Here is a 14,999-nt window from a genome sequence, read left to right as displayed (position 1 = left end):
TTTATTGTTTACTTTGTCCAGTGGTTATTTCCCTTCATGGGGAGGAGCCAAAGTCCTGGGATGTGAGAACACATTTGGCAGATGAAGCCGACTCTGATTCTGATTACAGCCTCAAAAGTTAAGAGTACCTGGGTCTCTACGTACTTCAGGATATCTTCAGGGACACGGCATAAAATGGGCCTTGTATGGGAAATGTGTGGATAGGTTTGTTTACAGTCTCAGGTAACAGGTTCTGGCTCTTGTGATGCAGTTTGTGATTCCTGTTTGTCTCTCTCCTGCTTTCACAGCACGATCATACAATTGTGATGACACCATCGTGACATAACCGAGGATGGAACACCACCAGGGTGGACGGCAGATCTTCCCACAATAGAGCCATCTGGTGGCAGGGGTTTGATTTTTCTACAAAACCAAAACACACTACTAATATGTGTGTTTGAAATGATTTGTGGGGACAGAAGCCCGAGCGGAGATTATAAAAGTTCCTTTTCTAAAATATATTGAAGGGCATGATCCATCCAGGTTGCTCTGTATGAGTCATACACTCAGTATGTTTGGTACCGCTTTAATCCATTTTTGATGACATCAGCAGCACGTCATACAGCACCAGACTATTAATTCATTCAAAAAACACAACTTTAGCAGTGTGATGTCATGACTTGACGTCCCAGCTCATTTGAGGTGTTTCACCCCAAAATGCCTCAGATATTATTCATTTGGTTTAAACGAGATTCTTATGAGGTGGAAAGATTTATTTGTCTCTTTTTATATGCTGAAAGTGTAAAATGTACCCAATGATGGGTGGGAGGCAAGTTCCCCCTTGACCGGTTACCAGTCGATCGGAGGGCCTCTCATAGACCTAAAACCATTCACTGTCTCATTCAAACATGTGGGCAGTCTGAGTCTTCATTTAACAAACTATATGATTTTGGACTGTGTGGGGAAACGGAAGAATTTAGAGAAAACCCACAGAGACACAGTGAGAACATCCAGACTCCACACAGAGAAGCCCCAGAAGGAATTGAGCAAGGGACCCCCGTGATTGTGAGGTGGCTGCGCTAACCAAAAACAAACAAAAAACAAATAGCGTCACATACAAGGTTTCCCTTTGTGTCAGCAAACCTAGAGGACCTCAATGACATCTATGGAACCCCCTGGTTTGGAGGGAGCACACATGTAGAGTATGTAGAGGTTCTCCTTGGGACTGAGGAGGGTGGAGAGTCCAACAGAGGAACAGCACATGGTGCATGTTCTGGTGATTATAGACAGATTGCCATGGTTTGGATGAGCACTGAGGAGGGATGGAAAAGATCTGGGGGGAAGGATACTGAGGCCAGAACTGCCAGTCAGGAGGTCTGGAGGAAGACCAGAGGGGAGATTTCTTGATTTCGTGAAAGAGGACATGATATGATTTGGTGTGAGAGGAGACGGGGAGGTTCATACCTGAGTTCATAAAAGAGGTGGATTATGGCTCTAACCTCAGTGACATCGTATGGATTTGGAGTGTTATCGGTGGAGGCCATAAAGCAGCCCGGAGCTGTTTGAAGTAGACTGCTCAGAAAAAACATTTATATTGATACAATTTTTTTCTGTGCAGGCTTCTTCAAATTCTATTTTACATATGTATATATATGTATATTATAATGTATCTCATTGCCATTGCCACCTTGCTGCTGAAACAATGCACACACAGGTCTACTAAATTAAAATGTAATCCGATCTAATTTATGATATATACATACATATCTTTAATTGTTTTATACTGTATTTACATGTGTGTGTGATTGTGATGATTACATATGATGTCATTGTGTAGTTCGGGACAATTAAGGTTTTAGCTGGTCACCATCACGACAAGAGAAGAGGTCGCAGCGTTGAACAAAAGCTTTCTTGCAGATGTGAAGATGTTCATCGTATTAGTAAGGAAGAGACGATTTCGATGATATCTCTTGGAATAAGATGACATTGTCTACAAACCCCCATGAGTTTCAGTCCCATGTTTGCTGACTACATTTCCAGGTTAATGTCACAGTATTGCCTTTCAATGGAAATACCGTGTCATGATGACATTAACATGAAAAACGTTTGGAATGACATTGGCAATAAAAAAAATTATACCAAACAAGATTATGGGTAATTCGTTTTTCAGTGGTTTATCAATGAACAGCAATGTACAACATTAACCTGCAAAAAGGCAACAAGCAACCAGCAAAACAGGGAAACGATCATTCATTCATTCATTCATTCATGCATTCATTTTCTATACTGCGTATCATGCAGTCAGGGTTGTATGCTCTCTTTCATTCCTGCATCTGGCCAATTTAGGCTCTACAATGAACTTTCTGCAATTTTCTGGACAGTGGGAAGAACCTGCAGGAACCGTCTGCTGGGAATCCTTTCTATTTCAGTCAAAAAAACCAAAATAAAACTAAAGAAAAAAAGGACACAAACATAACCTTAGAAGTTAAAATAAAGTAGGCAAAACATTTCCAAGAAACGTATCAAAGTAAAAGCAGAAAATAGGCCACTGGGGGTAAACATTGCTAGGAATTACAGGGAAAAAAGTAAACCTATGTTGTTATATTGTTGGATTCAAATATCACTTGTAGTTTCACAGAACTACAAACTGCGCTTGTTTTTGACACTTGCGACACCGTCCGCTGAAGGGCAGCAACGCGGACGGCACGCGCTTATCCACGAGCACCCGCAGAAGAAGACGATGAAGAAAACATTCAATGACGTTTATAGCCGGCGCCGGGGTTAGCTAGGCTAGGCTAGGCGAGCAGCGTCAGCCGCGTCTGGAGCGGCACGCACTTGCCGGTTTACTGCGGTGTTCATGAGCGTTGTACCCGGTTAGATGGTCCAGCCGCCGCCGCGGTGCTGCACTGTCGTTCGGCCTCGTCTCAGTAGCCGGCCGCCATGGCGGAGGAGGCGGACTTCTCGCCGGACCTTCTGACGGGGAAACACGGCGATGGCGACCTGCTGCCTCCGGCGGGTTTGTGCGTGTTATCGGTGCTGTCCTGCCTTCTGCTCGCCTGCTCCTACGTGGGCAGCCTGTACGTGTGGAGGAGCGACCTTCCCCGGTAAGGCACACCGGAGCGGCCGCTACCGGACCCTTATTCACTATTACGGTTGTTTGTTTTTTTTCCCATATTTTAAGTCTTTAATTTAGACGCTAAAACTGTCTATTCCAACCGAATCCCATCGTTAAACCGCCAACTGTTTTGATCTCCAGAGTGATATTGGAATAGATGAATTGCTATTCATTGATAATCAGGTTACTCTTGAGGATTTTTATTTTTAATGCTCACCTTATTGATTTTTTTAAAGGAATATTATTTACAACTTTTCGAATTTTCTTATATAAACAACAATAAATCACTCAATTGTATGCTCAGTACAATATGCATCACTTTGAATGAGATAAGCAGTCACACTTTTCAAAATAAACTTTTCAAGCTATTTTTGAAAATATTATGATTTTATGTTTATTTGGATTTCCAGGTAAATATATTTTCAATGGCTGGGTTTTGTGCATTTTAAGACTTTAGTGTTGAGTTCTCTCCATTCCTGTCACCCCCCCATCTTTAAAACAAATTAATAAATAAATACCATGTCAAATTTGAGAAAAATTGGAGTAACATAGATTAAGCTACATGTATAGTTAGGATAACAAAATGTCAGATGCACAAAACTAACATGAGTTATTTTCTGAGTGAAATTCCCTTGTAAAGGCTCGGGTTTCTAGAGCCTTGTAGGAGATAAAATGCATTATTATTATTATTATTATTATTATTATTATTATTATTGTTTCTATTATTATTCCCAAGACATTATTTGAAACTGGTTTGTAAGATGACCACAGAAACTCTTCCTTAGTGACCCCAAACTCCCTGTGCCTTCTCAGGGACCACCCAGCAGTTATAAAGCGGCGCTTCACCAGTGTGCTGGTTGTGTCGGGCCTCTCACCGCTCTTTGTCCTGGCATGGAGGGAATTAACTGGCATCGTGGTGAGTCCTTTTTACGTTAACGTGACAAAAACAAAATGTCACACTGTTCAGATACTCCTTTCAGCGTGTATTTTTTCTAAAATCTCTGTTTGTGTCAAGACACAAGACATTAGAACACTGAATGAGGATGTCTGCAGACTTGTTTGTTGTTTGAGTTCCATCCTATCCTCTGTGTACGTACGTACGTACGTATGTATGTGTGTATATATAACACACACACACACATACACACACACACACACACACACACACATATACATATATGTACCGTATTTTTCAGACTATACGTTGCTCAGGATTATAAGTCGCACCAGCCAAAAATGCATAATAAAGAACGGAAAAAACATATATAAGTCGCACCGGAGTATAAGTCGCATTTTTTGGGGGGAAATTTATTTAATAAAATCCAACACCAAGAATAGACATTTCATCTTGAAAGGCAATTTAAAATGAAAATAAAATAGAGAGCAACAGGCTGAACAAGTATAGCCTATATGACGCATAAACAACGAACTGAAAACGTGCCTGGTAGGCTATGTTAACGTAACATATTACGGTAAGAGACATTCAAATAACGATAGCATATAGCACATGCTACAACCAAACAAATCTATATCACTCTTAATCACTAAATCCAACGAAATCTTCTGCTTCGGTGTCACTTCTGAACAACTCCGCCAACTCCGAAGGTAGACAGTGCGCCATTTCCTCATCTACCGGTACGTCGCTTACGTCAGAGTCATCGTCACTTGCAGTTCCAATTATTCCAGCCTTTTTGGATCCTGACAGGATGGCGTCTTTGCCCTGATAGAGAGGCGATTACGTTGTATGAAAAGGTAACAGCAGGGAGGTCCTCCCGCAAAGTCAGTTATATTCATCTACTTGGCAGACGCAACTGTACTGTTGACAAGCCTCTCCCGGCAGCACGTTGTTCAAGCACCCATGTGTGAACTTGTTCCTCTAGCCGTGGCCAGCTAGCTTTTGGCCCGCGATTAGCTTTTTTAGTTTTCTTCATTTCAATAAGCTTTTCGCCAGTCCCTTACAAGTTTCTCACTAACTTCAAACTTTCCCTCTGCTGCTCGATCGCCATTTTCTGCTGCATATTTCACTACTTCCAGCTTGTAACCTGCAGAATATGATTTTCTTTTCGGTGCCATTTTTGTTCAGCCCTTCTCAGTTGTTTTTATAAGTTACCGCGAATGTTGAAATGATCAATTTTCATAGGTACAGAAGTTGCTGGTAGCTTGTTTTTTCACAACGCACTTCTGCCATGACCCGCCCCCGCTGAATTTTGATTGGTTGGCGTGTGTGTTTGACGATCGCTGTTATATTAAAAAGACACACACGCAGACACAGACACAGACACAGACACACACACACACATCAGAGCAAGAGAGCTCAGTTATTTCACACATAAATCGCTCCAGAGTACAAGTCGCACCCCCGGCAAAACTATGAAAAAAACTGCGACTTATAGTCCAAAAAATACGGTATATGTGACTGATGTATATGAGTGTCTACACAATGTATATACAAGTGTGGAGGGCAGCTCAGAATGGTGTGTTTTTTCACAGACTGTTCCATCATTACTGGCTCTGATGGGGATTCGTTTTGAAGGGCTGATTCCCGCCGTTGTCCTCCCACTGCTGCTCACCATGGTGAGATGCAGCTTTTTCAAACTATTATTATACAGCATATTTACTTTTTTCTTGCATGATCGTGCTTCCTTCCTAGATTTTTGGGGGGGTTTGGCACTTTTTACTGTTTATTTCAAGTGGGGTAATTTATCACAAATTATTTCGCGATTTGATACAAATTTCTTGTTTCTTGAAAATGTGTAGGTCACCTCTTGGTGTTTGGGTAATTTCAGGCAGATTTTTGAAGCTTTCTAAACAAAATGCTGAGAGGACTTTTTTGCCCACAAATTTCTGTGCAGTTACTTATAATATTTTCTTTTTTATTCCCTACACTACCATGTGTTACAAGGTTTTTTTTTTACGTATATTCTTTTGTTTACTCAAAATTCTTTGATCTCTTAATGCCTGGCCATGTTTTTGTAAATGTCTGTGTGTTTGCATGCAGGTCTTGTTCCTGGGCCCCTTGATGCAGCTCGCCATGGATTGTCCCTGGAGCTTCATGGATGGCCTGCGAGTCGCCTTTGGTGAGTCTCCTGATTTAACGGACTTGTTAAATCGTTGTTGCCCGGTGACTTGATTTGTATCTTTTCCTTTGTCTGTCTGAAATGGAGATCTCTCTGGAACACCTGGAGGACATTTCATTTCTCCTTAATACCCACCCACTTGAGGACAGACTATCAGGATTATTTAGGTCAGAGGTCGCTGGGACCTCACAAGTTTTATGCATAATCTCCATTTGTTTTTGTCTTACTATTGCAAGTAAGTAACAAAAGCAGACTTTTGTTAGTGGTGTGTTCAGTAAAAGGTCAGGTCAGCATCGTGCTTCATCTTAATACCTGTATGACCTTCTCAGCAGCTAAAGGCCAGTGATTTTAATATTCACAGGCCGGAATATAGCAGACATATCAATTTTTAGGTGTCTGTGTGAGGAGGGATTTTTATAATTTAAAATTTGCATATATTTTATTTTATTACATTTGATCTTTTTTATATTGATATTATCATTGTTTAATAATATCATTAATAATAGTATTTTTCCTGATTTTTATTTTCTATTTTTCTCAGGGTCTCTACCATTGCCAAAGTAATTTCTTGTTTATCCTTCACATTCCATGCTGCAATAGGCTCCAGTAAGCATTAGTTTTCATTGAATTTTCGTTAGCCTGTCACTTGTTACTTGTTTCCTGGTCTAGCTCGGGGTCCAGGCCTCCAGGTGTTGACAAGCTGATGCAGAACCAATGTGACTCGGTCTCCCCCCCCCCCTCTGCAGACCCCTGGTTCTGGATGCTGTGCTTCAGTGACATGCGCTGGCTGAGGAACCAGGTGGTGGCGCCGCTGACGGAGGAGCTGGTGTTCCGGGCCTGTATGCTTCCTATGCTGGTGCCCTGTGCAGGGCCCGCCACCGCCATCTTCACCTGCCCACTGTTCTTTGGAGTAGGTGAGTCTGGACTGCATGGAGGATATACACACACACACACACACACACACATTCTCAAAACATTTGCAAAACTGGGTACACTCAAATACTGTTCTACATGTGTACAAATCTGATGTTATACAAACCTGAGGCTTACATATATACTGTATATTTATGTGATCTAGTATGTAAGGTTTGTCTTTTCAGTTCATGAAAAGTCCAAAAATCAACCTCTCAATTGCAACATTTTCTGCACGTGTTCTTAAAGTTTCCTCACTTCCCACAATTCTTGGTAATTTTTAGAAACCACAATTAATTTTGTTGTTTGTTGAATTCCAGCTGACATTGAAATACTTTGTCAGTTAATGAATACCATTTATGAGGTGTTCAAGAAAACAAAAATAAACTTATACCTTTTAACTGAGTTGCAATAAATGTGAAAATAAGAGTGTTTTTAATTATTTATTCACTAAAAAATATTGTAGCCACAACTTTTCTAAAATGTTAAGTTGTTGAGAAACCTCTAGTTTGAAAGTCTGGAAGATTTTTTGGCTGAGGGTTTGTCTAACCTTCATTGTTCTGAGCCAAATTTAAAAAGGACCGATGACACTAGCCACATATTTTGCCCAATGGCCCTGCCATCTGATCATGCGCTGATGTCATGTAACAGCAGCCTGAGCCCTGTGATGTCTTCCCTCAGCTCACTTCCACCATGTGATTGAGCTGCTGCGCTTCAGGCAGGGGACGCTGTCAGGCATCTTCCTCTCGGCCGGTGAGTTTTGTGAAGCCAAAAATCAGGCTGTTCAGGTGTCGGGTGGAGGAACCGACGGTGATCCGTGTCTCTCTGACTGACAGTGTTCCAGTTCTCCTACACTGCTGTGTTCGGGGCGTTCACTGCCTTTATCTTCATTCGGACAGGTGAGGAAGAGCAACACACAAATGTGGCATAAAGCTGGTTTCTTTGGGGTTGGGGTGTTACCAGTTTTATTACAAATCTCTGTTCAGCTCTGAGGTTTTCAAAAAAGCCAGTTTTCATTGACTTAAAAGTCCTACCTCTTGAAAACAACTTCTAGTTAGAAAAAAAACAAGTGAACATATCAATAAGGTGTGAAAAATCTGAAGTTGGTTTAAATGCAATATCTGTAAGCCCACAGAGCAGGATAATTACCAGAAAACTCAGTTATTGAGGGCCAGCATTTTGGAGCTTTATGGGTTAAACCTGAGGATCGAGGCTAATCTCACACTTCTGAGTTTTCTTCATGCCAGTGCTAAGCCATAAATATGAAAGCACAACCTTTCTACCTTCTCTAAGCTCCCGTTCAACTTCTTCAGTGATTTCAGTGAATCTGGAGTGTTTATATGCCTTGCCTTCAAACTGGCCGCTTTGGCTCAAGTGCCATTTGCTGCTCAAGAACAGGACAGTTCTAAGAACACAGTTGTGGCCCAGCTCCAATTTGGTTCCAGGACATAGCCTCCTCCAGGGGAACCTTTTTACTTTTGCATTCCCTCAGGCAGTAATGGGCCATAGTGGATGCAGCGTGCATCTTCATAGTTATCTTACTCCACATTTACTTTGGCCAAAATGATGACGTTCCTCTGTGAGCCCTGGACCCCTTCTGTGGTGTAGAAGGCCAGAAGATACTTGGACCTCTTTTTCAGTCTGTTCACTGGTTCTGTTCATTTTGTCGTAAGAAAACATTCCACCAATCTTGGTGCTTGGTGAATTCCACCAATCACCAAGCACTTATGTCTAGCGTTCCCATTGAACCGCCAGAAGACCCTGTGTCAGGGTAGGACTTAAAGTGGTTCAAGGAGTTAAGGGCCCTGCTCCTTGGTTTCTCTGTGGTCCAAATACACAAAGAAACTGCCTAGTTCCTGGGAAGTTCTAGGAACTGCAATAAGCTAAGCAGCTATCAAGTACCAAATGGCAATTCATGCAGCATTTTAAGTGTGAGTATTAACTCAAGAAGTATGAATAAAAACAAGGCACAGATAATTTACTTTTTAATTCCGGAAAATTTAAATTTGTTTGACTGAATGAGGCCCTTGCTGTGGGTAGTGTCACAGCAGGATCAGATCTTCAAAGTATCAGACGATATTTGAGCAAAAACGTTTGTCAAACCTTCAGATTCATGTTGGAAAGAACAAGTCACTCAAAGTAATGAATAGTTTGATGCAGCAGCTGGTTCATATGATATAATAAAAAAAATCCTCATTTTGAGAATAAATACAATTAATAACAAAACAACTGACTTAGAAAAGTGCAAGTTAGCATCTCAGCTACTGTAATTTTCTGTGTATTATTGAACGCAGCCGAATATAAGCCAAGCTGAAAATAGATAACAAAATAAATATATATGTACATACAGTACAGTTTATACAGTTTCTTTTTGGACTGCCGATGCCATTACCAAGACGGCAGTGCATCGGTAAATGTATTTTGTTTATGTGCTACTGTACTTGCTGCCTCTGAAGCTTTGTTTTCTGTGTGTGTGTGTGTGTGTGTGTGTGTGTGTGTGTGTGTGTGTGTGTGTGTGTGTGTGTGTGTGTGTGTGTGTGTGTGTGTGTGTGTGTGTGTGTGTGTGTGTGTCGCAGGTCACCTTGTTGGCCCGGTTCTCTGCCACTCCTTCTGTAACTACATGGGCTTTCCTGCCATCAGCGCCGCCCTGGACCACCAGCACCGTCTTGTAGTCCTGGCCTCCTACCTGCTGGGTGTTCTCCTTTTCCTGTTCCTCCTCTTCCCTTTTACGGATCCCTCCTTCTACGGCGTCCCCACCCCCGTCTGCACCCTGGCCTCCCCCACCAGTTCCCTTTGCCTCCCCTGACCCTCACCTGTTGCCGCTGACCTCTCCTCACCTCACCAACCATGGGTCTGTTTAGTATATGACGCCAAGCTGGTCAGACCAGCCTCGGGGCGACGGTGGTCCTGCAGACCAATCGGCAGTCAGGACCACAATGGGTACAGTTTCCTTGGTCCTGCCCTCGCTCTGCAGACCAATTGGCAGTTAAGACCGCAATGGGTACAGTTTCCTTGGTTCGAGTCTCAGAGTCTAGATGAAAACTCCACCTGTTTGATGTAGTTTCATCATGTAGCTCATCTTTCTTTCTTTTTGTACTTTCTTGCTTCTTCCAAGGTCTGTTCTAGTTTATTTTGAATCCATTCCAGGGTGATTCACATTGATAATAATACATATTTTACAGCAATGACAATTACTGAATGACAAGGGATTCAGTGTCTTACGTTCTATTTGACCTCAGATGTGTCTGGTGTGACGGCTCTTGTTAGGTCTGAACTGTTGGTCCAGTGGCAGTCCTGAGTGAGGTCTCAGCCTTTTTGTGTTATTTTGTCCATCAGCTGTGTCGAGTGTTGAGCTAAACCACCTGAAACTAGACTAGAAAGTCTGCTCCAAGAATAGGGTTTCATAAAGCCCTAGTTTCACTGTCAACTTGTATGACTTTGGTCCTCGTTCTGTTTTCCGTCACCTTCCATTTTCTGATGGAAATAATGGATTTGACGTTGACTCAGTTGGAATTCAATCCTGTATGAGATTGGTGCAGCTGTGTTTAGACAAAGACAGGTCTTTGTTTAAATCATTGCCATGGTAGTTGTTGTGGAATCGTGTCCCGTCATTAACAGCGGTGACCCCATGAGGCTTTGTATTTTCAGTCAGAGAGAGAAAGAGAGTCCCATACTTTTTTTTACAATACTTCTGCACGGTTTACTCAACAGTCAGGATTTTTTTTTTCCTCCGCGCCTCTTTGAATCAAACCGCAGCATGTCTCCATTGCTGGAGAGCTTCAGAAGGTTGTGTAGTACGGTTGAGTGATAGGACAGCGTTGGCTGTCATCATTGCACTTGTTGCACTTCTAAACAAACACCTGAATCCCATAGCTGGATCCATGGCGTCTGACCAATTCTCCTTCACCTGGAGCAGACAAAGACATGGAAGTATATTGAGGCTCTTCTCAGTGTGATTTATTGTAGATACGCTTTTTTTTTTACATTTCTGAGATTGTGATTTATAATGTTACCCATTTTATCCAGACAGACCTTTCTGGAAAATATCCTGTGTTCTGAGGTCAGGGATATTAATTTCATTTTAATACATTTGTCCCCCTCCCCCGTTATTTATTTATTTTTTGAAAAAAAAAAAAAAAAAAAAAATTAGCTAAAAATCAGTAAAGCAATCAAAGCAGATCTTTGACAAATGACATAAAAAACAGGAATTTAATGTAATAAGAAGTGAAACAGTGCCACACACACACACACACACACACACACACATGCATAAACAAAATGGGGAACTTTCTTAAATTTGGTTCACATCAAGTGCAAAACATTAAAAAGATTACCTGGAAAAGTACAAGAATCACCTAAAAATGTCAAGAAATAACCTCAAAGTAGCAATCAATTGCCAATTTTCTTCAATATTAATATTAATTGGTAGTGTTTTTTTTTTATTTGTATTATATGTGATGATTAGATCATTAATAGGTTGTCGGAATTGAATTTTGTACGGTGGTAGAATTTCTCGGATGAAATGAAAAATGGAATATAATCAAATGATTGAAGGGGAAAACTGATTCTTGTCCAGGGATCTTCGTTAGCAGCAGCAGTTCCTTGGTGAAAGGAACACGGACAACCGAAAAATGCCCCAGACCGTACAAAACCGCTGTCCCTTCATTCCAAGCTCCTCCATTGAAATGTTATCGGCCGCGTTTGCTGCCAGGACCTTTTCCAAGTCCGTGAGTGGCAGCGACCTATAATTTAACCTTCTCTGGAGCCGTCATGACTGAAACCGTGTGCTGCCGCCGTCGCTCCCTTGACAGGTGACGGTCAAAGTAATTCCCAGTGGGAATATCTGAGGTGCTTTGGCTTAAAGAATGCGACAATGCAAGAACACCTAATAAGCTACGCTCAAACTGTGAAAAAAAAGAAAGAAGTGCATCGCTGGGATCCTCAGCGGAGGTCAGAACCTGCTCGAGCGCACTCCTCCGAAGCCGGTCACTTTCATTATTGTGCGCTATTTATCTCGTCCTGCACTGACCTGAGTGTGACACGGGGGGGCAGCAGAACACTTTTCTCAGTCCTAAGCCACTGGAACCCCCATTTCGCTCAACTTAGCTGTCCCTGCTACTTCCAGTGCTCTTTAAATGCCCACCGTGAGGTTCCCAGTTTGTATTTCCTCTGTTCATTTTGGCTCACCGCCGAATGGGGGATTCGTATGTTACAGATCGCACTAGCCAAAACTGAATGCGCAATAGAGACTTGTTGCCGAGAGTGGCTGCAAGTGTCGCGTTAAAAACAAACAGAAAAATCGCTCTGACCTTTTAATGTGCTAAATGTAAATTTGTATTTGATTCAGATGGATTTAATATTTTGACTGTTTTCTTTCCAAGCCAGCTGCAAAGTCTTTGGGTGATTTCCCGCAGAGTGTTAGGTGGAAGCTCGCTTTTTATTGGGTAGTTTTTGTCTCAGGTAACTTTTGCTGCTTGTTATTATGATTGCTGTTATTTTTTCTTTTCAGTTCTTGTGGACATTACTGTGACAGTTTCACCTGATAGTTTATGCAAGACGTTTCTTATCTACATTCGAAATCAATTGTGACATTGCAGGGGGGGAAATAAGCCATTTTTTTATGTGTTACCCCTCAGTGAGAGTGGTGAAATGTAAATTGTACATTCTAAAGCCACAATGTGCAGGTGTTATCATGAGGTTTCCCCTGATGGATGAACCATGAGCAGTATGATAGTAGTGCCATCAACCAGCGTCAGGGGAGCAGTTAGGGGTTCAGTGTCTGGCTCAAAAACACCTAGACAAGGTAGGAGGACATCACAAAGTCGTTGCAGTGATGTTTCCGGAGGAGAAGAGGATGCCGATAGTTTCCTAATTTGAATGAAATGTTAGTCCTCGGGTTCAGTGATCTGTATTAATCGTGAAAAACATGAAATGTTTTTTTTTTTTTTTTTTTTTTACTTTTTTTTTTTTTTTACAGCCACCAACACTTTGTTGGTATTAATATTTACCGACCTCCTTGGACAAAATTGAACAAATATTTTGACCACAATTAACTGGTTACAGCTTGAAGTTTGAAAAATAGGAATAGAATTAAGAATTCGACTGAAAATCCAAACAAATCCAACTGTTTTGTCAACTCTTGAGTTTCAAGAGTACAAGTACAAGTCAAGAAAACTTGACTTGTAATTTGAAGAAATTTACAATTTATCTAAGAAATCAATGTTAGGTAAATTTTAGGTAAGAATGTTACATAAACAACAAGTTGTGTGAAATTAGTGAAACAATGAAAACATCATAACTGGAACGACTTGAAAGACATAAAAAAAGGATTTCAAATTAGCAATACTACTTTTTGATTAGCTAGAACCTGTTCTCTTAGCAACTGGGAAGACACGGCCATGGCAATATTTACCTTCTAGGTTTAAAAATTGAGCCACGGATGATTCAAATCAATGTACCTATTCTGTAGTGTCTGAACAGGTCACGAGAGGGCGCTTTTACTCCGAATACTCCAATCCTACACATGGTGGCTTTAGTTTCTTTTGATTTGATTGGTTATGGCAAACATTATTTTGTATCACTTAATTTCACCCGTATCCCCCCCCAGTCCTTAAGCTGCTACATGAAGTCGTGTCTGGTTTGAATCTGCCCAGAGTGACTCTCAGCTCCGCATCTGTGGGGATGAGTCCAACTCTGGTAATACATTTTCTTGTGACTGATTTCCCCATTGTTTCCTCCCCCCGGTTTTAGATGTCAAGCTTCACGATTGGAGAGTGACATTTAGTTCTGCCTCTTTTTTTTCTTTCTAGCCACACTGCAAGAAGAAAAAGTGTCCTCCAAAAACAAAGTCCGGAGCCCACAGTGGCACATCAGGAGATGCAGAATGTGTAATAATATGCAGCAGTAGCAGAGACTGCAAGTCTATTTTTGTAATGCTCTGATATTTTAATAGAAGACCTTAAGACAAGAGAAGAGCTCCGGTCTTGTTGAGTACGAGTCCGCAGGTTCAGCGAAACACTGTTCTACCGAACACTCAATGGATGTATGTATACATACAAATACATTTATATGTACATATATGCATATACGTGTACATACACACATATTTTGTATTTAGATCTATTTTGGTGATGAGGAAAAGTGCATGTATTTTCTGCTCTCTTTGTCTCACTTGTACAATGAAGTCACAGGCTACTGGATTTACTACGACAATCTTTTACACGGACTTTGGAATCACCCCGCAAGATTATCTATTTGTCAATAAATATTGTTGTTTTATACGTTCACCCGTGGCTGTTTGTCGACAACAGTATTCACTCAAACTCCAGGGTCTGAGCACACCATCATGAATTACCATGTACATTTTATTCTAGTGGATTTAGAAACATTCTTAGACTGTGTAAAAGGATCACATAATATTGCAAGAATATCAAAAGAAACAAACTCGTGTCGTTGCACTTATTTGAAATTAACTTAAAGGCCCTGCAATAAAACATAAAACATTCGACAAAAACAAAACATACAGCAATGGCATCTATATTCATACATACATACAGTATATATTTTGGGTTTACCACGCCCTCCTTCCATACCACGCTGTAGGTATTGTTTCTTACATATGAATAATTTATAATTAAATCTGGTTTCACTTGAAGTACATCTGAAGAAGGCTTTTTTTCTCAATTTTTTTTTTTAAATATCTGCAATGTTATACCATTCTTAATTTTAAGGAGATTTTTTTTTTGTAAAATTTCCATCACAAATTTGCTAATATTTTGGTATTTTGTTGAGATATCTTTTACTTTTGCCAATTTTTCAGCACTTTCCTAATTAATACTAATTAAAACACCGATTTTGAGGTATGTGTACCCTGCGGCATTGAGGGACCTTGAAGCCTGACATTCAGGGTGAGGTGT

At 40.9% G+C, this 14,999-nt stretch overlaps 1 protein-coding gene across 2 annotated transcripts; it reads left to right on the top strand.

The window, feature by feature from the left end:
- Positions 1 to 2,776: 2,776 nt before the first annotated feature.
- On the top strand, positions 2,777 to 14,168 carry rce1a (Ras converting CAAX endopeptidase 1a). 2 transcript variants are annotated; one of them, XM_086165407.1, is made up of 10 exons: positions 2,781 to 3,083; positions 3,908 to 4,010; positions 5,585 to 5,668; positions 6,093 to 6,171; positions 6,918 to 7,085; positions 7,765 to 7,836; positions 7,920 to 7,982; positions 9,660 to 9,776; positions 13,691 to 13,779; positions 13,893 to 14,168. In XM_086165407.1, the coding sequence occupies exons 1-10, from the start codon at positions 2,920 to 2,922 to the stop codon at positions 14,022 to 14,024; spliced, it is 1,071 nt and encodes a 356-aa protein (XP_086021533.1). In that variant the 5' UTR covers positions 2,781 to 2,919; the 3' UTR covers positions 14,025 to 14,168. The 2 variants fall into 2 exon arrangements, with proteins under 2 accessions (XP_086021535.1, XP_086021533.1); XM_086165409.1 differs by lacking the exons at positions 13,691 to 13,779; positions 13,893 to 14,168 and having other exon boundaries at positions 2,777 to 3,083; positions 9,660 to 11,240.
- Positions 14,169 to 14,999: the final 831 nt, after the last annotated feature.

The sequence above is a fragment of the Fistularia commersonii genome, chromosome 19 (assembly GCF_037954325.1).
Source record: "Fistularia commersonii isolate RoL2024-O1a breed Wild chromosome 19, RoL_Fcom_v1.0, whole genome shotgun sequence".
NCBI classification, from domain to species: domain Eukaryota; kingdom Metazoa; phylum Chordata; class Actinopteri; order Syngnathiformes; family Fistulariidae; genus Fistularia; species Fistularia commersonii.
The sequence above is the reverse complement of the archived record's forward strand: the minus strand, read 5'-3'. Positions and strand labels throughout refer to the sequence as shown.